Here is a 27,388-nt window from a genome sequence, read left to right as displayed (position 1 = left end):
TCGCCATGGAAACGCCGCTGTGTCACTCAAGGACAGGGGCTGCAGCCGGGGGGGGGGGGGGGGGTTCAGGTGGGGTCTGCAGCAGATCCCCCGGGTCCTGAACGCGGGGTGACCCTCCTACCCTGGACCCCCGCTCCGCTAAACTGTTAAACTGAGACCCCCGTGCGCGTAACACCGGCGTCTCCCTTTAAAAACCGACCAACCCAAACCCAGCTGAGAGACTCCAGGGATGTCTTTCGTTTCAAGGTCGGTTCGCCGCCTTGTTCTCCGGCAGGAGCCGGGGTGTTACTTTCCCAGTCCCCCGCACGTAATCCCACAAAGCCCTTTTCCTCCCTTTCCACCTGTGAAGCGTCGCCGCTCCTCTCCTCTCGCACGGCCGCGGGGGATGGAGCGGAGCAGCGGAGTTCCGCATCAGGAAGGCGTGAAACGTGGCGAAGCAGCTTGTAGCTGCGCTCTTATTCCTGGCCGAAGGGCTGCCAACAGACTTGGCTGCCTAGGCTCGCGGTCGGAACCGGTCCTGGCACGGCGCCGGTTCCTGTAATGGCTGCAGGTGGGCACGGGGAGCCCACCGCCGGGTCCTCCCGTCGCCTCCCAGTGACGTCACCCGACAAGTAGGCGGGGCCGGGCCGGGCCTGAGGAATCATGGCTTCGGTTAAAGCGGAGGTAAGGGAGACCAGCGTCTCGCCGCTGCAACTTTTTGTTTTGTTTTGTTGGGTTGTTTCGCGGAAGCTGCCGTCTTCGCCCCCCGTTTCTCGGTCGTTCGCGGGGGGGTCTCGCCCCCCCCTCCCCGGGACGGACCCGGAAAGTGGGAGAGCCGGGAGGAGGGGGCGACCTTTTGTTGTAGACATTCGTGCGTTTCAAACTGCCCGCCTGCCCTCTCCCCTCTCCGTCTCTCTCTCTCCGCGGTGTCCTGTGTGTGTGTGTTATTTTTTGGTGGATTTCGGAAAGCGCTGCTGTCGTGGGTGTGTGTGGAGTGGGGCAGACGGGAGCGTGTGTGTGAGAGAGAGCCCTGCCGCACGGGAAGGGAAAGAGGTCTCCTCTCTTTTCCACGGGCAGAGGCGCGGGCGAACCCGGGAACCTGCACGGCGCATAACCCGGCGGCGCTGCGCGGGCGGCCGGGGCTGCGGACATGCTCGATCCCGGGCGGCCTGGGCTGCTGGGGGTCCGGTTCGGGTCGGAGGTTCCTGGGGGGTGGGGTGGAGAGGGTTGGCGGCCCCACGCATCCCCGGCGCAGCCCGGTCGCGCTTGCCCGCTCCCCTGCGGCCCGAATGCGGCGTTTGCATTGCAGACACGACCGCAGTCTTTGTTTTGTGCTGTGCCGTTTCGCCGGCAGCGTTGTTGTTGTTGTGGTTGTGGTGGTGTGTGTGTGCCTGGGGGGGACCCAGTGTTTCAAAACACACAGCAGTTTCATCCGGCAGTGTCTCAGTTGAACGCCTTTCGAAACCCCACACGACAGTAGACTATACAGGGCTGGGTGCTTGTTCGCGAGAGACGAGGTTTTCACCATCTTAAAACGAGGTAAAAATGAAGTACGAGCTCGACTCGAGCGCCCGGGTAACCCGGTTTGTGAGCGCCTTTTATATTAAAACAAAAACCCTCAAAGCCTTTTGGTACCAGCGGTCCGAACTCGTGTGCTGACGTAGCTTAAGCTCTTTAAAAAAAAATAAAACAGCAAATCCGCTCTGGCTGATGGCGTAGGCTGGGAAATTGATTTTATTTTTTTTGGGGGGGGTGGTGGATCTGATGTGGAAAGATGCACGAACCCCCTTGTGCTTCTAGTGTCTCTGCCTAAAACCCTTCTGTGTGTTGTTTCCTATGAGTTTACTTCATCCCAGAGCGCCTCTCGTACAGAGGGGTCTCATCATCCTCTGCGGTAGTGTAGGCCCTTCAGCCCCCCCCACACACACACAAGCTGCCCAGCTGTGTGGTTGGAGCCCATGCCCTGGTCCCTTCCCAGAAACGACTGGACGAGAGGCTGCCCTCAGTTCTCCACCTGAGGGGCTGGATGGGGCCTGAGGGCCTCCTCTCCTGCTCAGCCTCTGCGACGAGGAGGGGGGGGGGTATCCGTTTCTCCGAGGAAGGGGGCCGGTTTGCTCCCTCCAGCAGCTCACCCAAGGGGGCAGCCGGGGATGCACCCTGACTGCCAGCCCTCCTCAGCTGGGAGGGGAGTCTTTGGGTCTTTCGCCGTCCACTGCGGTTGAAGGGCCTGGAAACGGGGGGTGGGCTTAGCTGTGGACTGTGAGCTGGCAGGGGACCGGTCTTGGGGGGACGGCTTGGCGCTGGTCTGCGGAGAGGCGCTGTGTCCACTCTGAGCCCCGCAGGGGCCCTGGGTTCAGTTCCTTGGGTGCTGTCTGTTTGGAGTTCGCATGTTCCCTCCAGGGTTGTGTGGTGTCCTCCGGGTGCTCCGGTGTCCTCCTACAATCCAAAGACTTCCTAGCAGAGGAATCCTACTCCGTTGGGCCCCTGAGCCAGGCCTTTCACCCCAGCTGCTCCAGGGGCGCCGTATAAATGGCTGACCCTGCGCTCTGACCCCCAGCTTCTCTCCCTGTCTGTGTGTCTCATGGAGAGCAAGCTGGGGTCTGCGAAAAGACACATTCCTAATGCGAGAAACTGTGTATGGTCAATAAGGTGATCTGATCTTATCTAGTTGAATTAGCTTCCCGGTGAATTAGCCCAGGTGTGTGTGAGTGTGTGTGTGCCCTGTGATGGCCTGGTGGCCTGTCCAGGGTGTGCCCTGTCTTGTGCATTTTGCATGCTGGGATAGGCTCCGGCTCTCCCTGCGACCCTGCATGAGATGAAGTGATGGATGAAGAGGGGCAGTTTGTTTCACTGGCAGAGCGGTATGCTAGAAGATGCAGTATTGTTTTATTTTCGGGTACGTTACACACAGATGAAAAGAGTTGGCGTGGTGGGTTTCAGCCTTGGTGGGTGCTTTTTTTCTTAACTACGGCCCAGAAGAGGAATCGTCCACCAGCTGAGTTCTGGAGTCAAAGTTTATGTGCTCTTGGCGATGCAAGGGTTGGGTCAGATGTCCCTGGTTTTCCTGGGATTGTCCTGCAATTTAGTTTTATTTTTCACGATCCCGGTTAGAAACCTTGAAATTCTTAGCTTTTTTCCTTTAAGCATCAATTGCAGAGTGCTTTGAGGACAGTGTGATTGACGTGGTCCAGTAGTGCACCTGGTCGCGGAGAGCTGTGGTCTGATGCCACCAGCTCTCCCTCTTTGGGGACTGTGCTTTGATACACAAACCTTAGCCACCTCCTCTCTGCCTTTAGTGCCCGGAAAAGTCCCAGACGTCCATAGTGTACCGAAGTGTCCTTAAGCAGGTTTGCTGTCATGGAAGACTGTTCCCATGATTGTCTGCCTGATTCATACCGAGCTGCTCCAGCTGAGGGCCCAGCTGCACGCTCAAGATGGCTCAGAAGGCAGCCTGAAGTGTGTGGCTCGTGCCAACAGAGGGAGCCAGAGAGTCACGCCAGACTCCGGTTTCCTTTCAGTGTGTAGAGCTTCAGTCATTTCCTGTGGCTCTCTGGGGGTAGAGTCTGAAACGCGTTTCTCTCCACAATGGAGGGACGCGGGGAGGGAAGCGGCCTGCGTTTGAAGCCCTGAGCCTGCTGCGTGCGCCGAAGGGAGGCCGGCAGGTCATCTGAGCTCCGTCTGCGAGAACTAGGCCACTGGAGGGTCTTTGCTGTTGACTCGCGTTCTCTTAATTCCTGGCCAGTTTTAAGGTGATTTTGTGCAGATTTTTTTTTCTTCCCCTCCTCCATTTTCCAAGACCTCGCCAATAAGTTGCACTGCTCACTGTGAGGAGATCACACTGCCTCCAGATCTCAGCTGCTAGAGCCGAGGTTTCATCAGAAACAAGTAGTTGCGGTGCTGTCGTGTGTTGGGCAGCTAACAAAGCCAAGCAGCATGGTGCTCCTTTTGTTTAGTCCTAGGGCGACCTGCTTGTTCAACTCCCTCAGGAGCCCTGCACTAGAGACTTTACGGTGCTCACGGTACTGGATTTTCTGGGAGTCTGAGGGTCCTCTGGGCTGCAGTTGGTCCTCACACTTGAGGATGCTTGCAGAAGAGGGGGCTAGTAAAGACTAGGGCCGGAATGAGATGACCCTGACAGTTTTGAACTGGGTCACAAGTTTTTCCATGTAAAGAGGGCGTGATAGGTCTTTAGATGCGGGGACCGGAGAGGTAAGTGGCCTGTTTCTATACCATAGTGGGTGTCCCCTCTTTGTTCTCATTGTGCGCCATGCCAGGTCATGAAATAATAATTAGAGGTTAGTCGGTCTTCGGCCGTCTTCTGCAGCTGGTGTGGGGTTGGGGCTGCCACCCCGAGGGGGGTGGTGGTCTTTCTCTCAGCTTGTCCGTCCTCCTTCCGGGTCCCTCTCCTCGGGGAAGGGTCCCGGAAGACCGGGATTGGGTTTTTATGTGTGGCTTCTCTTTCCCAGGAAGTGCTGGAACGGTCCGGTTGATTGGTTGCCCGCTTGCTCGCCGGGAAGGAGTTCGTTTGCGAGAGAATTATTTCCCCTCTGTCCTTGCAGAACCTGAAACACGATTTATACGCTGCGCGTGAAGAGCTTCCTCATAAAAAAGCCCCCAGCAGGAGGTCCTTGTGCCGGCTCTGATCCTACAGAGCGTTGACTGGCAACTGTAGGCGTGTTGTGTTTCAAAGCTGTTTCCAAGGACTCTTCTGTCAAGGATAAGCAGTCCTTTCGCACCAGGACGGGGTTCATTCCCAACTGCGTCTCAACAGCCTGTAGATGAGGTCCGGTTACGGCCATGAGGTTAACTGCTGAGTGCTGGGGGGGGGGGGGGTTATTTGTGCAACAAGTTTCTGAACTGAGAAGGATGCTTCATCACCCCCCCCCCCCCCCCCCAGTTGGCCCACGTTCTGAACCGGGGCAGAGTCTGCTCAAACCCCTTGTGCCGCGAAACGTTTCTCGTGCGAGGGGTTGTGCCGAAGAGTAGTGGGTGGGTGGGTGAGGGGGGGGTAGTGGCAGGAAGATGTTTTGCTTTTAAAATAGGCCTTCCGGAGAGCCTGCCTCTTCTAAAGTAAAAATGAAATATGCCTGCCATTGCAGGCAGTGGATTAATGAACGTGTCAGTGCGGCGCATTTGAACATCAGTCCCATCAGTCTTTTGCAGGAACCCCCCCTCCCCCCCCCACACACACAAGATGTTCTCAATCCCTGATTCCCTCTCCTCTGGAGGAGCCACGGCCGACAGGATCCACGAGCGCGGCTTCTCCCTGCAGTCTCTCAGCCTGGCGTGCACTGAGCATGCTCAGTCCCGGCTGGGCTGCGCCTACCAGAGGCCGGGCCTGCTGGGCAGAGCAGAGGACTAGGCCTCTGGAGCCCGGAGGAGTGGCTCCGGTGCGGCCCAGTGGCTCGGAGGAGAGGGCTCTGATCGGGGGAAGGTAGGGGGGCGGAGGGCCGTGGGGGAAAGGCACACGGGGATTTCCTTGACTGACGTGTGCTGCACGTGTGCCTGTTTAGCGTGCGCTGTCATGACTTATTCATGTGGCACGTTCCTGTGCTGCCGTCCTCTCTGTGCAGTTCACATGCTTGTGCTTCGGCGCTCGAGGGCCCCAGGCGCGCCTTGTTTCGGGGTGCAGCGCGCGCCGCGCCTTTTCGGATCCGCGCCGGCGGGGGGTGTTGACGGTGTGGGCAGTGGGCGGGCTCCACTTCCTGTCCCGTGCGAGTCTGTTTGGAGTTGATCTGCTGGGGTCGGCCGCGGTGTCGAGCGTCGAGCAGAAGGCGCTTGGCGTTCTTCGTGAGCCGGCGAGGTGGCAGGATGGACCCGGACTGTGAGGGGGGTGGGCCCCGTCGAGCCAGCCCTGCGGATGGACAACTGTTTATTTTTTTTTTTGCTCGAGGATGCTCGTAGATTTCTTCTTTGGAGGTGGTTTTCACTTCATCAGGGTTTGTCCTAAAAAAAAAAACAAAAGGAAATGTCTTGTCTGTTGAGGGTGCTCGACACGCAGCTCTGACGGCTGACATGCTGAGCCCATCTGGGCTGCGGCCCCCGCTGGGAAGGGAGGAGGAGGGGAGAGTGCAGGGCCCATGTGCCCGACCGCTTGAAAGACACATCTCGGTGTCGTTGGTGGGGCGAGAGACATCTTGCACCTTAGAGCACCAGGTTGTGTGAATGCATTTGCAGGGGAACTAAAAAAACAAAACAAAACAAAACACAAGGCTGTTCCTTTGGCCTTTACAGGTGATTAGTTTTCCTTGTTTTGACTGCCCCCTTCATAAAATATGGACGTGTCCTTCTTCTTTATTAAAGTACCGGTCACTGCCTGTGCAGTTTCTAACTGAGGTCGAGGGTAGGAGTTGCTGAGGCGACAAGTCCCAGGCCTGTCCTGTGTTTCTGGCTGTGTGGTTCCTCTCCCACAGTTGACAAACACCATAAGGTCCAAAAGTCCCCATTGCCCTGCCTCCCATACTGCACTGCAGGAAGCTGTATAGTGACGTGAAGGTCTGGTGGGTGTCTGATTGGTTAAGTCAGGAACCTATGAGTGAGAGAACTGCCAATCCGCCCGTTTCCTGCTGTGTGGCAGTATGGGACCTGTGCACTTGTTTATGGCAGCACCCTGGGGCTCTTTTTCCCAGCTGCAAACTCCCATATCTCCTTAGAATCGGCCCCATGGTTTGCTTTCAGTTCCCGCTTGCCTTTGGACAGCATTCTCCTTTCTTTTTTTGGGGAACGTTCAGAGGCGCATGACCGGTGTAGTAATGTGTAGTGTAGTTATTCAAGAATTCTATTTGGCTGCTACATGCCCACATTTTTTTGGAATTCATCTCAGTGTTGAAAGTTAAGCTGTTGATTTTAACAAGTGTGCTTCAGAGTTTTAAGTGCTCAAGTTTTCAATAACATTTTATTTAAGGGGTCACTTGAAAGCCACAAATTGGTTGTGACACACAAGTGTTGTATAACGCTGTGTATAGCAGCTAGTTAGCTACCAGTTCACTTTTGTAACTAATTAATGTGTCCTACTGTAAGTGTTTTTCTAATAGTGTCCATATTAGGCATGGACCCCTCATAAACCAGCAGCCCCAAGCTGTAGGAACGTAACGGTGAGCCCTCAAAGTGACGTTAGTTTTTCCTTCTTCTTCATAGTGCCGATTTCACTTGCCCTTAAAAGATGATGACTGAAACAGAGGGAACTTTCTGAGTGTCTGTCTAAGGTGCATCCTGGAAGATTAGGGCACAAGGTGGGACTTCACTCTGGGCTTTTGCTGTTGATTAAATATCCCTGCCTGTAAGGAAGGTACCAGTGAATAATTCAGTTTTTACTGAATTACAGTACCAGTAGTTACCCTCCCGAAAACACAGATTGGTTCACGAAACTGGCTCTGTGAATGAATGTGCCTCACAGGAAAATGTGACGCAACTCCTTTGGTGCCTTTGGAAACCTAAGCTGAGAGGTTTTGGTTATCTGGGAGCAAGGTCATGCCGGCCTGGGGGCATCGTCTGCCTCTTTTGTGCTGGGATTGTGGAGTTCTGGAACGGGACGATCCCAAGTTTCGGCTGGAGGGCAGGTCCGGTTTCTCGCTGGCCTGGCTTCGTGGCCCCTTGGAAAGATGAGCAGGAGGGGAGTGAGACAGAATGAGAGAAGGACTTGTACGCTGGGCATCGTAATGTCACCTGCCATGCTCGCTGAGAGGGGAACAAGTGGTCACTCTCCTAGTGGTCAGTGCGAGGACTGTTAGACGACCCCTAGTAAAACAAAAAAGATTGATTGTTCTGCTGGGTTGTGTAGCCGAGAAGGGAGGAAGAGCTTGGAAGCTGTCCGTGGACTGGCAGAGCTGGAATCCGTCCGTTTCCTGGGATCTCTTACCAGTGTGTCAAGGCTGCTGACAAGCTGGTTCAGGCGTTTCAGGAAAAATCCTGTGAGGCAGTAGTCATCCTGAGGAGCTCCTTTAGAGCTCTGCAGGGAAAGAATACAGATCATAGGAATGCTAGTGTAAGGCAACAGGAAGAGCTTTTAGGCCAGATGACACGTCTGTGGCCCTGGGTCAGATTTTACCAGCTGCTGGAGACTCCCAGTATTGGCCAGCTACTGGTGCAGTTTGATTTCATCCTTCCAAGTAGCTGATCTTTCGGCAGTCCCTGAATTCTATGAAGCCAGGAGCCCTGTGCTGGGCTGTTTTTGAGTTCGTGGAAGTTCCTTATGCAGGGCCTGCTGTTTTTTTCCCCACCAAAATACTGCATTCCTCAGCACAGGCAGTTATTCCTGCTTCAGCTGTAATAAATACCCCAGCCTGTCTTAGCTGGAGGAAGGGCTGAGGAACAGAGTGAGCCGGTGGGGATTATTGAAACCTTGTGTTCATAATGGCATTTATCTTCATTAGCCTTTGGAACGAGATTAATGGTCTTCTTCCATCTTCCTGCTCCCGAACGTTTCCCTTCTTTCTTCTTTGTGTTGCAAGAGCACGAGAGCGCTGACTCGCCAGGGGAGCCCAGCGGGCCTGTCGAGTCTTCACTCCTGTGCGTCGGGGCCAAAGTCTCTTCGGTGTGGTTGCCGGACAGTTCGGAATATTCCCTGTGGGAATGAGTCGTGGAAGCTGCGCGATCGCGCACAGGTTATGACTGTGTTTGTGACGACAAAATCTGGGAAAAACCCAAACGAAACCCCTGCAAGGACGGCAGTTGCTGAGAAGCAGCTGGCGAGGACTGGTCAGAAGGGGCTGGTGTGGCAAGTCCCTTTCTGTACAAACCGAATGGCAGCGTCCTCTTTCCCATCTGAAAGGGCCAGAAATAGCCGTTTCAGGTCTGTTTTCACCCCGTGCGGAGTCTGTGTGGGACAGCACATAAAAATAGCACAGGAGTCAATGGAGATCCCCCCCCACCAGGACAGGAATAGAGACCCGTGTCAGACTGACCATGGGGCAGGAAATGCCTTTGACCAGCCGTGTTAAAGCTTTGGGCCGATTTCATTGGGTCTCGGCAGCTCAGTGGGGCCGGGCCCGGTCAGCACCGGGGGGGGGGGGAGACCTGGAACCCGACTCTCGGTGCCGTTGGTGGGCCAGTGTGTGTTGATTCTCTCCGGCGATGGAGGGCGCCGAGCTGTGGGCGGTCCTGCCCTGCGGAGGACACGAGATGAAATCGAGTTTCCTGACTAATTGGTCGTTAAGGACTCCAGTGCGCCGTTGCTCAGGGTAAAGGGGGCGTTGACACCTGGCATCCTGGTTAAATTCCTCCCTGTGCCTGAGCAATCTGGCTTCACTGAAGAAGATCCCTCCTCCCCCCACTACCACCACCACCACCTCTCGCCCCCAGTTCAACCGGTGAACCATTGCCTCCTTCCTCACCTCTGAGCTGCAGAATGACTGCCTCACTTCAGTGGAGAATTTCAATGATTCCCTCCTGTACGTGAAGAGCTTTCAGATCCCTGGGGATGATGAGTGCTATATATAGGGGATATATGATCACACATCTGTCTCCCTGCGTAGCAGGCTAGAGCAACCAGGAGCTGCTGCCTTAGAGTAAGCAGTTTGCACCCCTCCTCCTCCTCCTCCTCTCTGTTGCTCTCTATATCATACCGTACATGTGTATGTATATTTGTAGTGTTGTGTGACAATTACTGATTGCTGGTATAGGGATCCCTGTGTGTTGTTTCCACATATAGGTTCTGCTAAGAAGCCAGTCTGTACGATATTTGCTCAGTTAGCCTCTGGGGTCTGATGATGTATCTGGATGCTGCCGTAAATGACTGGCATGTGGGCTGGCTGCGTGTGAGGGTCTTTTCTTTGATTTTGTGTGTGGAAAGGTGCCGTCTGTGTTTACCAGACCAGATCGTCTGGAGGTGCTGGGAGGCTGATCTTCTGAAGGATACTCCAGAAGTGTCAGTCCTGGAGTCATCCAGTTACATAGCAGTTTGATGAAAACACGGTGACCTCCAGGACAGTTGGGCTTCTTGGGAAGGCTGAGGTGAAGGGTTGGTTGTGGTTCATCCTAGTCTTTTCTTTCCTTCCTATTTCACCAGTCCAGACAGGTTTGAAATCCATCTCTCGATACATCGTGCTTCCCCACACCACTAGTGAAACGCATGCTTTGTGTTCCACTCCCTCAGTTGTGCAGCAGATAATATTTTTGAGTTAAGGATCGGAAGAGATCCTCCGGCAAAATAAATTAACAAGCAGACGGGAGTCTGCACCTCTTCCTTGTGCCGTCAGTTTTGAAATGCTGGGACACAGCTGAAAGGGGACTCTTTTTGAGACTCATAAAAATCTGGGAAGTGGCTGTTCCATTAAGGATAACTTAGATGGGCTAACCGAGCAGAAAAATGTTCCTGGCAGATTTCCAGTGTGTCCTGGCCATGGCTGTAGTCTTTGGGGTGTTTTACTACACTGCTCTAGTGATTTAGCTACACTGTAAGGCTACTTACTCTCGAGCCTCTGCCTGGCAAAATATCACCTATATAAATCTTCAAGCGCAGGAAAACAGTCTGACATTTTGAAACCGCTGCAGAGCAGTGTCTTCGAGGCCTCGAGCTGCTGTTTCTGCCACGGCTGGATTGAGCAGGAGGGCGGCGGGGGGATTGCTCAAAAGATCACCCCCACCCCGGGCGTGCCCAGCGCTTTGACTCCTGCCCGGCCCTGACCTTCACGAGCTCCCGAGCCGCGTGGATTCCGAAATCGAGTGTTCTTTATTCTCTTTCTCTCCCCCCCCCCCCCTCCATTAAAAGCCTTGCCATTCCTCCCTGCAGGAGGAGAAAGAGAAAACCCTCTCGTTTCTGCCCTGCAGGGCACTCATGCTTCTCGTCTGAATGGCAAAAACGAGTGCTTGGAACCTATAAAGGGCGGGGGGTTGGGAGCGCAGACCGGTCAGGCTGTGGTCGTGCTGACACGCAAAGCAGAGCACGTGTCCTGTAGGAGCAGTCCTCTGGTCAGGCCGGCTGCTGTTGTCAGGAATGCACAGGAAAAGGATTGCATTTAAAGCACAAGGATCCCTTCCTCAAGCACACTTGACCGGCGTCGCTTAGTAGTGCTTGTGTGCGCGCTGGCGCTGCCGGACAGCTCGGTTTTTGAGGCCCTGTCCTGCTGCTCTTGCAAGAGTCCGTGCCATGAAATGGCTGCTCTGTTTTTCCCCCTTCTCTACCGAGCAACAGCAGGGCTCCCACTGAGCATGCCCAGTGCTGTGTCAGAGATTCTACAGGCGAGGTGGGTCATGTGACCTGAGCGGGGCCTGTGCATGTGTAGGAAGCTGGGAGGAAGAGTGGAGATCCACACCGTCTCTCTCTCTCGGTTTCCCCCCCTCTCCATCCATGGAGATCCACAGCCTGCAGCAGGTACTGCCATGTTGCTGGATGGGTTTGTCTTAAAGAGCAGAGGAAGGATTTTTTGGAAGGACTCGTGTGTTTTTAATTTTTTTTTTTCTGGCTTGCTTTCTGTGCGGTGATTGGCTCTACAGGTCTTGTTTTGATTTTTTAATTTTTCCCAGAGCCTGCTCTTGACTTCATTTGTGATTTTGGTTCTTGAATCTACAGTGTTTTAAGATTAAACCTCCTGTTTTTCCCCCCCACCCCAGCCCCCACCATGTGAAGAGAGAGAATCCAGATGTAACTCGTTTTTTGTTAAGTGCTTGAGAAGCTGGACCTGCTGGTTGGAATGGTGAGACAGCAGGCCCGTCTGAGCAAGGAGGGTCCCCGGCTCAGGCTAGTGTCTGTGTCAGCAGGAGTCTAGTCAATGCCAAGGGACTGGGAAGACCTGAACTTGCTTTTCCAGCCTGAGTCTGAGTATTTCCTGGCGTTAAGAGGAGACAACTGCCTACATTTCTGTTAGTCTTCTTTTGATCTTGGATTTGCCTTTTGTTTCAGTAAGGACTTTTTAAATTCTCTTATTGCCTTCCACTAAAGTCTTCATTTGCTTCATCTTCCGAAAGACGCCTGGCTCGATGTTCCTTTCAGCGCTTGCGGAATGATTTTAACCGCAGGCTGGGTCACGCTCTGTTTCAAAGCCTGTATGGTATATTTCTCAGCTCTACAGAAGAGAAATGGCGATGGTGGTTAGATCACAGCGTTTGCAGTCAGGAAAGGGTGTGGAATTTTTTTTTAATGTGAGCCAGGCTTAATGCTCCTGGCTGAATGCACAGGTAGAGCTGTGTAGCTGGAAAACGCTCAGGCCTGTGTGGTCTTCAGTGACGGCGCTGGAGGAGACGTGTCAGAATTCACTTGAGTGCTCGGGCTCTCCTGCAGATTCCTGAGCACCAGAGTGTGAGCTCGAAAAGGACCACAGTCATTATTCTTGCACCGCGGAGACTGACTGGGTTCCACACAGCCTGGTTGTTTGCATCTTTCGATTACAGAAACACCCTGTGGCTGGCTGGCTGGCTGGCTGTAGTGGGAAGTTCTCTGAGTGCTGCAGTATTTCATCTGGCTGTGTTAAACTCTTGAGGTGTCAGTATTTCGAAAAAAAAATTGATCTGTTAAGCGGCTATTGTCATCCTTAGGAGCTGTAAGCTTTGTTTTAAGATGCATTGCAAATTTAAGGAAATGAATACTACATGTGGAATTCCTTCAATCTGGTTTGAGGATACCAGTTTGGGTTCCCAGGAGTTTCTTGTGTGTTTTGCTGGTTTTTAGGCTGGACTGAATGTTGGGTTTGCACATCTGCATTTTCTTCGCAGCTGGGCCTTGAGATCTGCCTTCACGGCTGCAACTGTTAGATCTTGGAGATTAGCTCCTGAAACGTCCTTTCTTCCTCTTTCTGTGCTTTGGCATCAAAGGTCTTGTTTCCAAGCAGGATCTCTGTTGGAGGGGCGAGCTGAATTACGAACAGCTGTATTTTCCTGAGGGCGTGGAAACAACTCTGAGGAAAGTCTTTTTTGAGATCTGCGCGGGGTGGAAATTCAGCTTGGTTCCTACCCAGATGGAAAATGGATTTTTAAAATAATTTTTTCCCTGTTAAACGCTCGGTTATTAAGACTCGGAGAGGGGAGGTTTCTGGATGTGTGTGCTGGGATGAGTATTGGTTGAGAGGTGAAGCACAGCAGTGTGTTGCTTGGGCGTTTGGCTGAGACGTTTGCCTGCCGACGGCTCGCAGCTCTTTAATGTATTCCTGTGCCTGTCAATTACTGGCGCTACGAAATGGCTGAAAGACAGCCTGCACTGAGCATGCTCCGGATCCTGGGAGCACTGTAGCGCACTCCACCTTTCAAGAGCTTGAGATTCTTGCGCGTTCTTGAGTGAACCGGTGCTTCTCGTGTGTGAACGAGCTGTAGACGCTTGTACTGGGGGCTGTGCCTCATCTCTAGCAAACAAACGAGCGTGAGGTTGGACGTGTGACTGAAGTCTTTTGTGTTGCCGTTTTCCTCTAGCCTAACCTTCGCAAACTCGACCTCCCGTGTGCAGGGTTCCTGCCCTGCAGAGGGGGAAGTGAGCTGAGGGTCTTGCTGTAACACCAGACTGAAGGTCAACCAGTCAGTCAGTCATCCATCCAGAACGCAGGTCGGCGCTTAATTACTCCCCCATGCTGTAAAGGTTCTGATTTCTGTGGCAGCTTTCACCTCTCCTCTCTGCAAAGAAGCAGCTTACTGCCGATCAGAGAGGGTCTGTCCGTCCTCCTCGGCACTCCACACGTGTTCCGACACCCTCGCTGGCCCTTGGGCTGTGACCTTTCTGACCTCGGAAAGCTGAGCCGGGACGGGACGCGCCGCGGAGACGCAGCTGGGGGTGGGAATAACGTCTGCGATCGGCGCCTCGTCTCTGCCTGCGTGCTCCCGAACTTTCTCTCGGCTCATCAGCTGCAGCAGTAGGGCAGCCTGGGCCATGAGGGTGTTGGGTACCTGGCTCTCTTTGTGGGGGGGCTTTCTTATGCTGCTTTATCCTGGAGGCTTCAGGAAATAAGAGCTCGGAAGACTGGCAGTTCTGCTGAAGGAGGAGGCCAGGTCCCTCAGCCTTCCTTCATGACTCCTGACAGTTGCCTACTCAATATTGGGGCTTTAATGGTTTCTCTTTTCCAGTTAGAGCTGTAGACGGAAAGCAAACAAATATAGATTTTGTTATAAGCTAGCTGTTAAGATTTCTCTCTCTGAAAAGTTTGTTTCGGGACACTGATTGTTTTGCGGCGATAAAGGATCGGCATGATACTGCCAACGGTTACTTTGATGTGGATTTGCCGTTCTGTAGATGCTTGTATGCCGAGACAGAATTATAATGCCCAGGAGTTATACCCAGGCGTGGACTGAGGAATCGGTGAGATTCACGTTCACGATTCGCATGCGGCAGGTGCTTCCGATTGGGGTGTGATGGTGTCGCCCCGGAAGGACAACGGCCTTGGTCTCGGAAGTGGTGAGCGAGCGAAAGAGAGGGCTTATGGGAAGTGATTAGTTCAGGGCTAATACCTGCAGGATACCGTGTTTAACTGTTCGCCCTCCCCTTTAGGGGTGCACTTTAGTGTGGGTCTTGATCTTGGGTGGAGAGTAAGATATCTGGGGAATGGGGGACAAAGCAGCAACAGAGTTGAGGTGCTCGAATGGATAAGCCTGTCTGCAGTTCAGCACACGAGCGAGAAGCAGAAACGAATGTGAATATTTACCAGTCGAGGCGTTCAGCGGAACAGCTGTCTGCTTTTCAGGTTGAGGTGTCTGGCCTGAGCCAGGCTGCTCTCCAAGACCCTGTCTCTGCTGTTTCTTTCTCTAGCTATTAAACTGTGCCAATGAAGGGAGACTGAGAGAGGCCAATAATTTCCCAAAGGGATTGTCAGACTTGGCATTCGAGCCAAAGTGGATGCACAGGGAGTGTGCTTTCTGCATGTCTTCTGTGACCCCCCACCACAGATGAAGAGTGTTGGCATGAAACGCAAAGGATTAATAAACTGTTCCAGTTCTGAACCTTTGAGCTTCTGGAATGCATGTCGCCGCCACCACGCACAAAGAGTGGTAGGAGTTTGGATCAAGCGGTCCTGCCTCGCTGTTGAAGACTGTCTTAATATGAATGAAGCCTAGCCTTCTTTTGTGAAACCTCTGGACAATTTCATCAGATCAGTTAGCTGCTAAGAGCAAACCGAGCCAGGTCATTTGAGTGGCTCCTCTCATGTGTAGCCCTTGCTGCAGGTGGACAGACAGTGAGAGGCCCAGCAACCAGATAGCCTTTTGTCCTCCCATTTTGGCCTTGAGAACCATGAAAGACTGTTGCTAATAGTGACAGAGCACAGCCCCCAGGCTTTGAAATCGTAGAGGCCAGAGACTGAAAAATGGTCCTTTAACGTCGTGCCGTCGGTGTGTCTGGCCCACGGGGAGCGTTCGGTCCCGTAAGCAGGTTGTGTAGCTGTTCCCTTCCCCAGTCACAGCTTCACATAAATGGAGGCACCCTTGCCTTATAAACAAGCCTGAAATGTAAGTCTGACCTTGCTGGAGTTCCAAGGTCAGACCTCAGCCCGAAGTATGGTCAGCAGGGGGGATATATCTCAACGCTGTGTCACAAAGGCAGCCTCCTGGTAGACTGGCCGGTGAAAATGCAGCTGACCTCTTGCCCAGCACCTTCTGTGACGGGGTTGGGAATGAAGTGTTTTTTGGCTTTGACCCATACCCGAGTGAACCTGCGGGCTCTGTGGCCCTGCCAGGCCTGTGTGTGAATGTGGCTGTGCCACGGCGTGGAGCTCTGGCACTGCTGGAATTTAGTCTTTGCTCACTTGTTGGGTTTGGCAGGGGCCTGGGCTGGAGTAGATCTAGGGGCGGAACGCGGAAGAGCCAGGTCTCGGCGAGGAACTAAGAATCAGATGTTCACCTTCTGGCTCCGGCCTGATTCCAGCAGAACAGAACCGGGCCACTTCCGGCCCCCGGTCCCCGTAGGCCACTTGGAGCCTCGCTGCCCCTCCCCCGAAATGTCTTCCTGGCGAGGAGCTGTTCTGTGGGCACTGGGCTGCTCCCTCTGTGAGCATGCTCCCTGCCAGCCTGCGAACGCACCAACAGAGGGAGCAGCTCGGTCACATGACCGGAGCTGGGCGAGCGTGCTTGCAGGGAGGAGGAAGGGAAGAGGAACAATCTGCTGTCGACTCTCTCTCTCTCTCTTCCATGGAAGCCATCATTAGAAAGCAGGTACGACGCAGTCTGGCAGAGAAACCCAGTTCATGTGGCAAGACTAGATCTGTCTTTTGTTTTTGGTGCTGGTAGACATCCTGATGCGTTTCTCTCCATGCTGTGAACAGCATTTTAGTTCGATTTTTGTTTTTTTTGCTGTCATTTTTTGTTTTGTTTTGGTCCGCCGCTTCAGAACCATTTTTTAATTCGTTTTTTTTCCAGTTTTTGAATGGGTCGCTTTTTGAAAGGGAGTCTTTGTCGCTTGTATTTACGAAAGGTGTGACGGTCAGCCGTGGAGCCTCGTGCCAACATGGTGTCCGGCCTGGGAACAGACCAACGGCGGTCCCTTGGGTGTTAGATTGAGCTACAGGAGGGTGAAATGAAATGTCTGGGGGGGCTGGAAACTGAACTTCTTCCTTCAGGCTCTTGAAGTCCAGTAGCTCCTGCAGGGGGTTACAGAGGCCTTCTGCCCTCCTGAACGCTGCCTGCGATGCAGCCAGGTTGGAGTGGGATGTTCTGGTGGTATTTTGTGAAGTGAGAGGTCGCGGGGCCAGAATATCATTGTACGTTTATTTAAAACGAATAGAGAAGTCGGCCCGGGGTCGAAAGAAGATTAGAAACGCCGGCTCTGGCTTAGCGAGGGAAAGGGAAAAGGACGCCCGTTTGGTGTGGCTTGCAACACCTGAGTTCAATTTCCTGTTTCCTGGAATAGCCCTAGGCCGAGCCTCTCCTGCGGCTCCGAGCTTGTCGGGCTCTTTCCGGGAGAAGGTGCCGGAGGGGAGTGGGTGCCCTTGGGGAGCTGTAGGTCTCGGCTGTCCCCATTTTCAGCCCCTGAAAGCTTGCGCTCGTAGGCCTGGAGCTGGGCTTTCACCCCCGGGGGGGGGAGAGGATCTTCCGAAAAGGGCCTCCCAGGGATCTTGTCCGTGAACGAGCAGGGCAGGGAAAAGCCGGTTGTATTCCAGAGTGTCCTTAAATTGCCGGAAACGCCAAACCACCGCAGAGCGAGCAGGGGAACGGCGGTCCCGGGATAAACCCAGCGGCTCCCTGGAGGGGGCCACGGCGCTTGGGCTCGGGGCGCAGGCGGAGTTGTGCTCACGGTGTGCGACGCCTAAAGGAAGGGGGAGTCGCTCGGAAATCCCCCCAGCCCAGTGCCCAGGGCCCCGCCTTTTTCCCTCCACCCCATCGCCGAGCCCGTGCAAGATCCGCTGAGGTTCGGGCTTTCGGGAATCCGGAGAGAACCGCAGGGCCGTGCTGTCGGCACCCCTGGCCTTCCTGTGGATCCACTCTTCCCATGTCGCCCCCTTCCAGAATCACTGCTTGTAGTCGAGTGATTTTGATCGGAAGAAAGCCTTCATGCTGCTGCTCACCACTTTTTCGGTTTAAAGTGCGCCTGCTTGTTACAGCCAGTAATATTTGGAGGCAGTTGTTGTTGCTGTTTTGATTCCTTGCGGAACAGGAAGGAACATTTGTTTTTGTGCCCAGCCAGTGCTGTGTTACTGTGTTGCTTCTGAGCTGTACGTCAAGACTGGAATTCTGGGGCTCTTGGGCCTTTTAGTGCCGCCCGGCTGGTTATCTCTCTGACGTCATGGAATTCCCAAGACCGGCTGAACGCGTTAGAAGGGTGGTGTGTTAATTTTGTAGCAGAGCATTCCTTCGTCACAGTCCTTGGAGCTCTGGGTCCACTGGGGCTCCGTCTTCTCTGCCCCTTTGTGCCGCGTCCTGAGGGGCAGTTCTGTGTGGGAGACCGCCTGACAGGCGCTGCCGTGCCCTTACTGGGGCAGAGGAGCAGGGGTTGTAGCTCATGTCCGACGGGCTCTGTCCTTGCAGAGAAGCACGGGATACCAGGCGCTCCGCTTTTATGGTAGTAGAAGAGTTAATTGCCATCTGCGCATGAACGTCGGAATTCTTTTTCCGTGCCGATCTCTCAGGACGTCTCTCGGCACGGTACAGCAGACGACACGGTACAGCAAACACCACACGGCGTAGAAAGTACATTGCAAAATGACACACAATCAATCGTAACAACCAGAACAAGTGCGTTGTAAAGAACACAAATATGTGGTAGGGAGAAAAAATATGGTAGTCCACATCAGGGGTGCAGAGTGCGGAGGTAGGTTGAGTTGTGAGGCATTGGGCAGGCCATCTCTGGCAGGCTCGGCGTTTTTCCAGGCAAGGGAACATGTGCCCAGCACGAGTTCCTAGGAATCCATTGCCCGGGATGATGGGGATCTTCACGGGTCCTGGCACTCAAACCTGCGAGTGGCTTGGCGCCTGTCGGACCGGGTACAGTGAGCTTAGAGCCCCCTCAACATCGCCTCGAGTTTAACTTTTAAAAAAGCCTGTTGAACATCGAAGAAGAGCTAAAATTGTTAGAAATTTTGTTCTGGGGGCAAAAGCGTGCCGTGCAGTATGGCGGGTGTGAGAGAGGATTTTGCTTTGCTTTGGGTTTTGGTCGTGCCTGCTAGGAACACGAGGGGCGTAATGAACGAGAGGGGGCCTGTTCGGCTCATCTAGCCTGTTCGCTAGTGGCATCTCGTCCGGCTCGTCTCGGAACAGCCTGGCTGGGCAGCGTGCTCCGGACTCCCAGAGCCTCCTGTTCGTGGTTTGAAATGCACTCCCGCTTCAAAACTTTTCTGGTAGGAATGATGTTATATCTGTCTCGCAACCGGGTAGCTGTTCTGAGCCAGAGAATGTGTGGAAGAGGGGCAGAGTGGAGGCAACATGGAAGGGAAGCTGTGCTCAAACGTGTGTCACTTGTCTGTAGGTCAGAGAGCTCAGTGTTCCCTTCGCCCACGGGCTTGTCCCAGGACAAGAAGAGTTAAGTGAGTGTGAACGTGAAGGAACAGAGTTCTCTCTCCGTGCTGCTGTGCCGCTCCACTCTGTTGGAGGGTCAGTTTCGCCCAGGAAGGCTGCAGGCACAACTGTTTCCTGACCTCCAGCTCCTGGGCTGAAGAGGGGCACGGTCTCCATGGCTGAGAGAAAACTACACCAGAGGTGTGTCTTTGCTGAGGTCATTAGCAGGCCCCCCTTCAAACTGTAGGTTCAGATCCTGCTTTCGTCTGCCTCGATCAGTGGTGTGTTTTTCACCCAGAGCGTGCGTTCATAAAGAAGGTTGATCAAGAGATCAACACAGGCTTTTTTAGGGGAAATCTCATGCCTGGGATACCTTCTTACAAAATTCAGTGATGCTGACCAAGCTTGATTAAAACGCCAAAGACTGGTGCTTTGTTCTTCTGTAGCAGGGGTCTCCACCCCTCGTCCTGGAGAGTGGAGAGCACACTCCATTTATTTTTATATCACGGAGACTTGTTAAAGTAATCGATCAGCTAAGCGTGTAAATTATCAATTGAAAGAAACTGATTTGGGATGGCTGAAAGATATTCTGATTCTTGTTCCAAAAGGATCTTAAATGACTAAATTGACCACAACGACTGTTTAATTGATCGCAGTTACAATTATGCCAGGTCTTTAAGATAGTGATGATTTAAAAGCTGCCCATGAAACGTGCTGCACTGGGGTTCTACAGGACTGGGATTGGAGAGCCCAGTCCTGAAGTAATTTCCAAACCCCGTTCCTCTAACAGGGCTGAAGTTAGACAGCTGTGGTGTTCCTCTATGATAGCTTCTGGCGGCAGTGCTGCAGTGGTTCAGTTCTGCTCTCAGCTGGCGAGATTCGTGTCCGGGGCAGAGAACGCGCTGATCGTGAAGGGTTGCAGCCCTGTAAGAAATTAAAAAGTGCCTCCTTCTGTGTGAGGTTTCACACCTTCGAGAGCTGTCTTGAGCTGCCGTCGTTTTATTCTCCAATGGGTCCAGTTCAGAAATTGAGCATCTGATTTGGAGAGCCGGTGAAGGTTCCGGTCTTGATCGGAGAATCGGGTGTAGAGTTGCTGACCCTTGGATCTGCCGATGGATGGAACGAAATGGGAAGATCCTTCGGGAATGGGCAGCTACGCTCCGGCTGAAGTATGGTTCCCTTCCCTCCAGGGTGAGGAAAATTACTCCCCGTTGTCGTCAGATGGCTTTGTGCGTGCCGATGGGCACGGTTTAAAACTTAAAATCTGTTTTTACCGTGTTATCTTTGATACACAACAAGCCCCAAATAGAAAAAACTAGAGTAAAAGATGAGGTGATAGCAAAAATGCAGTTGGTCCCCCCCCAAATCTGAGGTGGTTGGTGTTATTGTATTGTGAGGTTGTGTTTTGAGGACAGGGGGAGTGGTACAGTGTGTACAGGGTGCCCAGTGACCTAACGAACTCACAGGTGTCTCCTGAGCCGGACGTCCACCACAGGAGGCCTCGGCGCTACGCGTCCCGTACAGTGCTGCACCAGAGAAGCGTCCCCGAAGGCCTTTCACTGCCCAGCAGCTTCGTGCTGGGTTTGGGCCCTGAAGCCTTGATATTTGGAATCAGGAGGCAGATGAGACTCCGTGCTCGGCTTGCGCTGTTTTCTTGTCAGGTCCTGCTCTGGTTGTGGGCTCGTCTCTGGCTGCAGTGTCGCCTGCTCTTTCTGCAGAGTTCAACAGGGCGATTTGTGTCATAACAGTGGGCCCAGGTGCAGCAGGGGATGGCCGTGAATAGGGTATTCATAGTTTTTTACTGTTTTTCTGCGTGAGTTACTGAAGTCATTCAGATCCATCGGCTGTCTCAACATGACTCATCGCATCAGCGGTGCAAATATTTACAACCTCTCAGGAAAGCTCAGCCAGGGAAAGTCGCTCTTCACTTGCAGTGAAACTGAAGTGGTCTAAGGCGTGTGCTCTATCTCGGTGTGCGGGTTAGTTGCATTGCATTGATGCAGATGTAGCTTGACGTGCCCTGATGTTTAAAAGTGTCGTTTGTGGAGAGGGTGGCTTGGCTGGCATGGTAGGCTTGCATATTTGCAGAACAATAATACATTGGTAACGTACTACAAAGAAAAAATATTTTTCAAACAATATTTAGATGAAATAATGTCTTACAAGCATGGATCTTTTTATTTGGCGTTAGTGTTTTCTTTTAGAAATGATTATTTTGTGCAAAAAAAACAAGTGACTTCATATTGAGCCAGTTGCAGGAAATTGGGTGTAATGGATTGGAGAGCCGTCTGCTTCTATCTTTACCCCTGGGGTTTCTGGTGTCACGCTGCTGATGTACAAGAAGGTCTTGGTTGTTTTTGTGTTTCAGATGTGACCTGGGAAGGGATCTAAGTGGAATTGTTGAGCTCCTGTGTTAGCCCTCCCACCCCCCTCCACATCTCTCCTCTAAAATAAGCCGCCTCTCGCCCGTTGTCTGTAAACAATCGGGTTATGAAATGGCCGAGATCTGCAGACAGCTCTCGGCTCTACTGGGCATGCTCCTCAGCCAGCCTGTAGGGGGAGGGGCGGGCTTCCACAGAGAAGGCATGTGTAGATTAGTTTCCACTGAAGAAAGCTGGATCCCTGCGCCCTTGTGCAGGCCCGATCCCACTCCTACTGGAGTGGAGGCTACTGTGAAGTCAATCCGTGTTTTAAATAATATGTGCGCGTGTGTATTTTTGTACACAGTTTGATGGCAACATTCAGTTCGAGTTTGTTTCCTCTGGATGTCTTTTTAGACGCAGGATGTCAGTCCCAGCCCCGTGCCCGTCCAGGAACTCTGTCCTGGGCATCACTGCTATAGATGGTCTAGTAACTTTTGAACAGGGCCGGGAGGGGGAGTTAGAGGTTATAGGTGGGCTGTTTTGGGGTCTGACTTGGGGTCCAGTGCCTGTTTTCACTCACCAGCCGTGTGAAAGATCAGAGGTTTGCCGAGTTGACGGGCCGATCAGAGCAGCTGCTTTGATGGAGAGGCTCAGGCTGGAAGACTTGGTCAGCTACGGGGTGAGGTCCTGTGCTGGGGAATCCGGCGGAGCTTGAATTGACACGGCCCTGGCGTGCGTGGTGCGTCAGGGGGCGCGGCGGGTTTGACCTGGCAGCGTCGTTACTGTGGTGGCGGCTGTCGGGCAGCTGGAAGAAGGCCGATTCTGCAGATCTCTCCGCCATGTCAAAATAATAATTAATAAATAATTGCTTACACTTATATAGCGCTTTTCTGGACACTCCACTCAAAGCGCTTTACAGATAATGGGGACTCCCCTCCACCACCACCAATGTGCAGACTGCTGTTAGAAACTACAGTGGGCAGCACGGATGCCCTCCAGTGAAGACAGAGGGCAGGACATGAAATCCTGACGCGCTGTGTTGCAGTGATCACAGCGATCGGGGAATTTGTGGTTCACGCCTGCAGGCATCATGGGGTTGTGCCAACTGTCCCTTTAGGCCCTGTGACCCCGAACAAAGAGTTTTTCAGCTTTTGCCCCCGAATGTTTCAGAGCTTCACCCGAAGAGCATCGGCATGCTTCGTCGACGGATGCGATTTCATTCAGTTTTCTCTTTTAAAAAAAAGGCAGCAGCAAGGTGTTCCATGTGTAGGCCTTAGGCCCCTCGGTCTGGCCTCGTGCTGGGGTTCGTGCACTGCAGCAGCCAGGGGCTTGGCGCAGGAAGGAGAGGCCTCCGCGTCTCCGACTGGAATCCGATCGTGGCGGATGTCTGAGCCGGTCTCTCCGACCCCCTGAAAGGCATGCAACGGGCTTGTCGGAGTCGGGGAGGCTGAAGAGAGAGCCCACTCTGACGGGCCCGGCTCGAGAGAAGACGCTGTACTGTTTAGTCCTTCTTGCTCCTGGGCCTGTAGATGGTTGATCTGATAGACTCTCTTGACAGCAGTCCGTCTGTGATTTGGCCTTGAACAGAGAGCGGGGTTAAACTCCAGTGCACTGTGGGACAGTGATGATGTGGCCAGCAGTGCTTTCTGTAAGCATGCAGCGTGCTGACCTGCCTGGGACCAGGATGTGATGTTTTCTGTGAGCGGGGGAGGGGGGTGTGAGCCTGAGATCAGGGTCTCTTGAGTTAGCTACCGAATCCCCACAGGCTTATCTCTCTGCTGACTGACGGGCATTGTCCTCTCAGGCCCTGCTGGCAGCTCATTAACAAGTGAAAGAATGGCGACTTTGTAGGTACCAGCCTGCTCACGTATAGGTTGCAACAAGAGATTGTTGGGGTTTTTTTTATTTTTTATTTCAACTTGTGGTTTGAGTTGTTACTGGAAAAGGATGCAGATGCTTTTTTGCTGCTAGCGAGCGAGGCAGTTTTGCTTTTGGTCAACGAATAAAGCGAAACCTGCCAGCAACTCTACGAGTTGCAGTAGGATTCAGAACGAGATGGCCTGACATCGGGGGCCACTGGGGAGTGTGCATGCTCTGTGGTAATCGCCCCCCGGGAGCCTGCCTCATTGATGTTGTCTGTTCTTTAACCCATCCCCTACAGCCCCTTTAAAAACGGCTTCTGTAACCTTTGGGGAGGACATATCCATTTAAAAATAGAATACCGATGAGCGAAATGAAGAGTTCCTCTGCGCGGAGCTCGCCTCTTCCGGTAATGAGCGTGTACAGTCAACAGCGGGGAAGGCCTGCTGTAGCCGAGAGAGGGAAAAACCAACCCGGTCATCACTCGGGGCAGAAAAAGGAGTAGCGTGCGTCTCGAGCAGGAGAGGCCAGACCTGTTCGTGTTCGGCCCCGGAGATCCTCCGCTGCTCTCCACTCCCCCAAGAACGGGGACAGGAGGGCGGGCCTGCGGGCCGTAAGGCGTCAACACGCTTTTGAGGAATGGAGGAGCGTTGGTCTCTGGGGGAGAGAGAGGGAGAGCTCTGGCCCCCGAGCTGTCCGGGCTGCGAACGACCGGTTTAAACCCGCCGTCAGATAATTTAGGGGTAAACGAAGCCATCGCGATTGGAAAGTCTCAATCTGGTGGGGGTGAAGGGCTGGCCAGGATGGAGCCCCTCTCCGTGCAGAACTGGAGCGCCAGTGGAGAACATAGCCTGGCCAGCGGAGGGCTGCCCTGCCGGATGCTCCCCAGCGGGGGGGGGGGGGGGGGGTGAGAAGGGGCTGGAGGGGTGCTGGGGTGGGGTGGGGTGGTGGGGTGGGGTGCGAGTGGATGGGCTGGCAGCTCTCGCACAGGAGCAGGAGAGAGGAGCAGCAGACGCAGAGCGAGCAGCAGCAGCAGCAGCACAGCCAAAACAGCAGAAGGAAGAGCAAGAGGAGGAGGAGGGGGGGGGGGGTGGTGGTGGTGGTGAGGGGGGACTCTTATTGTGAAGCGACTCCCTCGCTGGCAAGACGGCTTTTGTTGGGGAGCCGTTTGCAAGCAGACATTTTCTTGCTAGGAGGGTTGTCAGCCCGGGCTGCCAATCAGGAGGCAGGCGGCGTGGTGGAGGGGGCAACTGGGTGGCTCTGGCTGTGCGCGTGTGGTGGCGGGGAGGCCCAGATCTCCTGAACAAATTGCTCCCCTTCCTGGGCAGGAGTGAGCGCAGGCCTGCAGCTCAGCTAGGCTGTAGACCGGGGCTGGAGATGTGTGCAGGGTGGCATGAGTGCAGCAGTAAGACTTTGAGCCACGAGACGCGCTCGAAGCCTTGAGAGGGCTCTATTCTTTCGCCTGCTGCCTTGGTGCTCTTGAGGTTTTTGTTAATCCAGGGGCTTCCTGATCCTGCGACATTCGTTGTCTGCGTTTGTCTTGGCGATTTGTTTTGTTTTTAACGTGCAACCTTGCGCCCGTGGAGAGGGTGAAGGTGGGAGAAATCCGAGGTGTCCGGTCTTGAGTTGAGACAGGTCTTCCGAGCTGTTGGGCGTCTGCGAGGACGGGCCTGGAAGTCGGAGCATGGAGCCAGGGGAGAGGGTAGGGAGCTGGAAGAGGTTGCAGCTCTTGTGTTCAGTCCCTTAAGGTTGAACCAGGAACGGTTTCAAGAGACGGGAGGGCTATCATGGAGCCATGAGGGGAAGGGAAGATCGAGGCCCCTTCGCTGGCAGTGCGAGAGATTCGAACGTGTTATTCAACCCCACCTGTAGTCATTAAGGTAGAGGGAAGACGACCAGGGTGCAAAGCTTTTTCATTTTCTCTTGCGTAGCTGCAAGAGAAGTGACCTGGAACTGCACTGGCTCTCGTACTGCAGCTCGAGGATACATGGGAGCCGAAATGTGATCTGCAGGCATGGGAGACCTGGATCCTCTCTGCCTGGAACTTGGACAAGGGCATGATCTACAGTTCGTTTTTTTTTTTAATGCACCAATTCTTTTAAAAAACGACATCCTCCGTGGCAGTAGGCTTGGGCGTGTTGCCGTTGTTCTCTGTTTGCCTTGGGTCGATTTACATAAACGGTGTCGCACTCGAGATTCGCGGGCTGTTTCTGTCGCACAGGTGCTCACACGGTGTTTCTCTCTCCCTGTGTTCTTTTGATGGTGTTCGAAGGAGCCCTCTGCACAATAGAGACAGTCTGCAAAGACCTTGGGGAAAAGCGGGGAGTCTCTGTGCTTGAACGGACTCGCCTTGCAGGTTGGTAAGAGATTTCGGCGGTGGTTTGTGGAAAAACTCTCGCCCGCCCCCCCCCCTCTTCTCGATTTTGTCCCGAGAGGTATTGCAACCATGGGTTTTGCAGCCGGGGGGCCCTGGACGTCTTAATATACGTGGCGAGTCGGGGATATTTCAGCGGTGAGATGGCAAAGAGTGGGTGAAAAGGAGGAGGCTTGGAGTCAAGTGTGAGTCGTGCAGCTGGATTGCTGCTTGGGCAGCTTTGCAAAGAGCGAGCGGGACAGCATTCCTCTGCGTCCACCTGAGGCTGAGGGAGCACAGGGAGCACTGAAGACAGCAGCCAGCGACGCAAGTGTGGCTGTGGCACAGAGGCAACCTGAGACCAGGGCAGAGCAAACATCAGCAGCTCATAATACGGGCCTCTGCTTGCATGTTCCATTGGCAGGTTAATAAACACCAATGCTGGGGTCTTGCAGCTGAGGTTTTTATTACATAGTTAAGTCACCTAGAAATGTAGGTGTTTCTGCAGACGCTGTGGGTCTTTTTACTGGCTCTAAAAGAATCGTTTTCTGTTTAAAGTCTGTTCATCATCTCTCATTGCTCGGTTTTTCGTAAAGGCCTGGGGATCTTTTACTCAGACTGTACCGTGGTGGAAGGGGGTTTCTGACCACAAGTAGGCGATTGAACTCATCTGTCAGGAGCTAATGACTTGGCTAGCTGAGGCTTGTAAGGGCACTTCGTAATCCGGACTGGACCGTGTGCGCTGCTGTGGGCTTGAGAAGGAAGCACAGTTCCTCCTGTCCTCAATAGAGAGACTGTACGGACCGCTGTATAATCTACTGCGCCGTCACTCGCCGACCCCCAGGTGAAAAGATCATCTCTTCAAAAGGCCTCGCCGGAGGAGAGCAGAGCAGTTCTGCCGCCTCGCACCTGTGCCTTGTTCTGTCTTTGAGCACAGGTTTTCTGGGAAAAATAATTCAGCTCCACCTGTCTGAAGAGGAAAAGGAGTGGCTTGTTTCAGAATATCCGTATTTAGGGTTGTTTAATTCCTCCCACTCAGGGCCTTAAGACGTGCAGACCAGCAGGTGTGCTGCGTCTCATTAAAACGTCCAACAAGTCAAGACCTGTGAGGAGGCTTAGTGGTCCAGTTAAGCCATAAATGGACGAGTCCAGCCCAGTCCCTGGTATCGAGCTGTTGAGGTTTAAAGAGCCCTAGAGAACTTGCCAGGCTGTTCTAAATCCCCATCAGGAATAGCGATTCCTGCTGTGATTTAGGCCTCCTTCCTCCTTTAAGAGCTTTTTGTAACTCCCGCTGTGCATTTAGCAGTTCTTAAAAACTGCCGACCTCTGGAAAGCGCCGATTCTTTTTCAGGCCCATAACCGCTGCGGCTCTGCGTCTTGCGCTCTGTGCTGAGCGCACGAGCCTCGCGAAGGGACACCGCCCGCCGGGGGGACAGAGCCGAGCGCGAGCACGGCCCCCGGGCCCTGGGTGATGTCAGCGTCTGGTGTTTCTCAGCCCACAGGTGCGGCCAAGCGGGGCGCGAGGAAGGGAGAAGTCATGAAGACGGAGGTGATGAAGGAGCCGGTCAGCAGGGAAGGAGGTGAGCAGAGCAGGTGCAGTCCACGATACGCAGGCCGTACAGAACGGTGCTGCAGCACTAGCCAACTTCTCGGAATTGCAAAAGAGGCCTTTCGGGGGCTGCAGCTCATTGGGACAGTCGCTAATTGATCCAATGAAGTCCTCCAGTCGTTTCTCTAAACCAGGTGGCTGGGGCCGCGCGTTCCCCACTCCCACAACCCTTTGGGTACAGAAAGTTAAGAAACGTGGGAGGCCCCCCCATGTGCTTACGCAGCGATCTGCGGTTAAGGGGCGCTTCTCGGAGATGCTGAAGAACAGCTTTGAGGCTGTTGAATCGGCATTTTGCGGAAAGAAATGACAGAAAGCGCTTTAGGGGGAGGAAAGACAGTTTTTCATCCTTGTGATCCCCCGGTGTGTTTTTAATTAAAACCGCGCTGTGTG

The 27,388-nt window shown here is 53.6% G+C and overlaps 1 protein-coding gene across 10 annotated transcripts in view; it reads left to right on the top strand.

Moving 5' to 3' along the window:
* Positions 1-143: 143 nt before the first annotated feature.
* LOC148643819 (histone-lysine N-methyltransferase EHMT1-like) overlaps positions 144-27,388 on the top strand; it is a 47,320-nt gene continuing 20,075 nt past the window's right edge. Inside the window, exons 1-3 of one of the 10 annotated variants that reach the window (XM_088614962.1) lie at positions 146-663; positions 25,309-25,392; positions 26,885-26,969. In XM_088614962.1, the coding sequence (XP_088471088.1) occupies positions 26,927-26,969 (43 nt within the window). In that variant the 5' untranslated portion in view covers positions 146-663; positions 25,309-25,392; positions 26,885-26,926. Of the gene's footprint in view, positions 664-3,587; positions 3,729-11,251; positions 11,291-11,371; positions 11,818-15,864; positions 16,039-24,167; positions 25,393-26,884; positions 26,970-27,388 lie in introns of those variants that run through there. The other 9 variants (XM_088614963.1, XM_088614961.1, XM_088614959.1 and 6 more) reach the window with 9 other exon arrangements.

Source organism: Lepisosteus platostomus, chromosome 21 (assembly GCF_059453375.1).
Source record: "Lepisosteus platostomus isolate fLepPlt1 chromosome 21, fLepPlt1.hap1, whole genome shotgun sequence".
NCBI classification, from domain to species: Eukaryota; Metazoa; Chordata; class Actinopteri; order Semionotiformes; family Lepisosteidae; genus Lepisosteus; species Lepisosteus platostomus.
The sequence above is the reverse complement of the archived record's forward strand: the minus strand, read 5'-3'. Positions and strand labels throughout refer to the sequence as shown.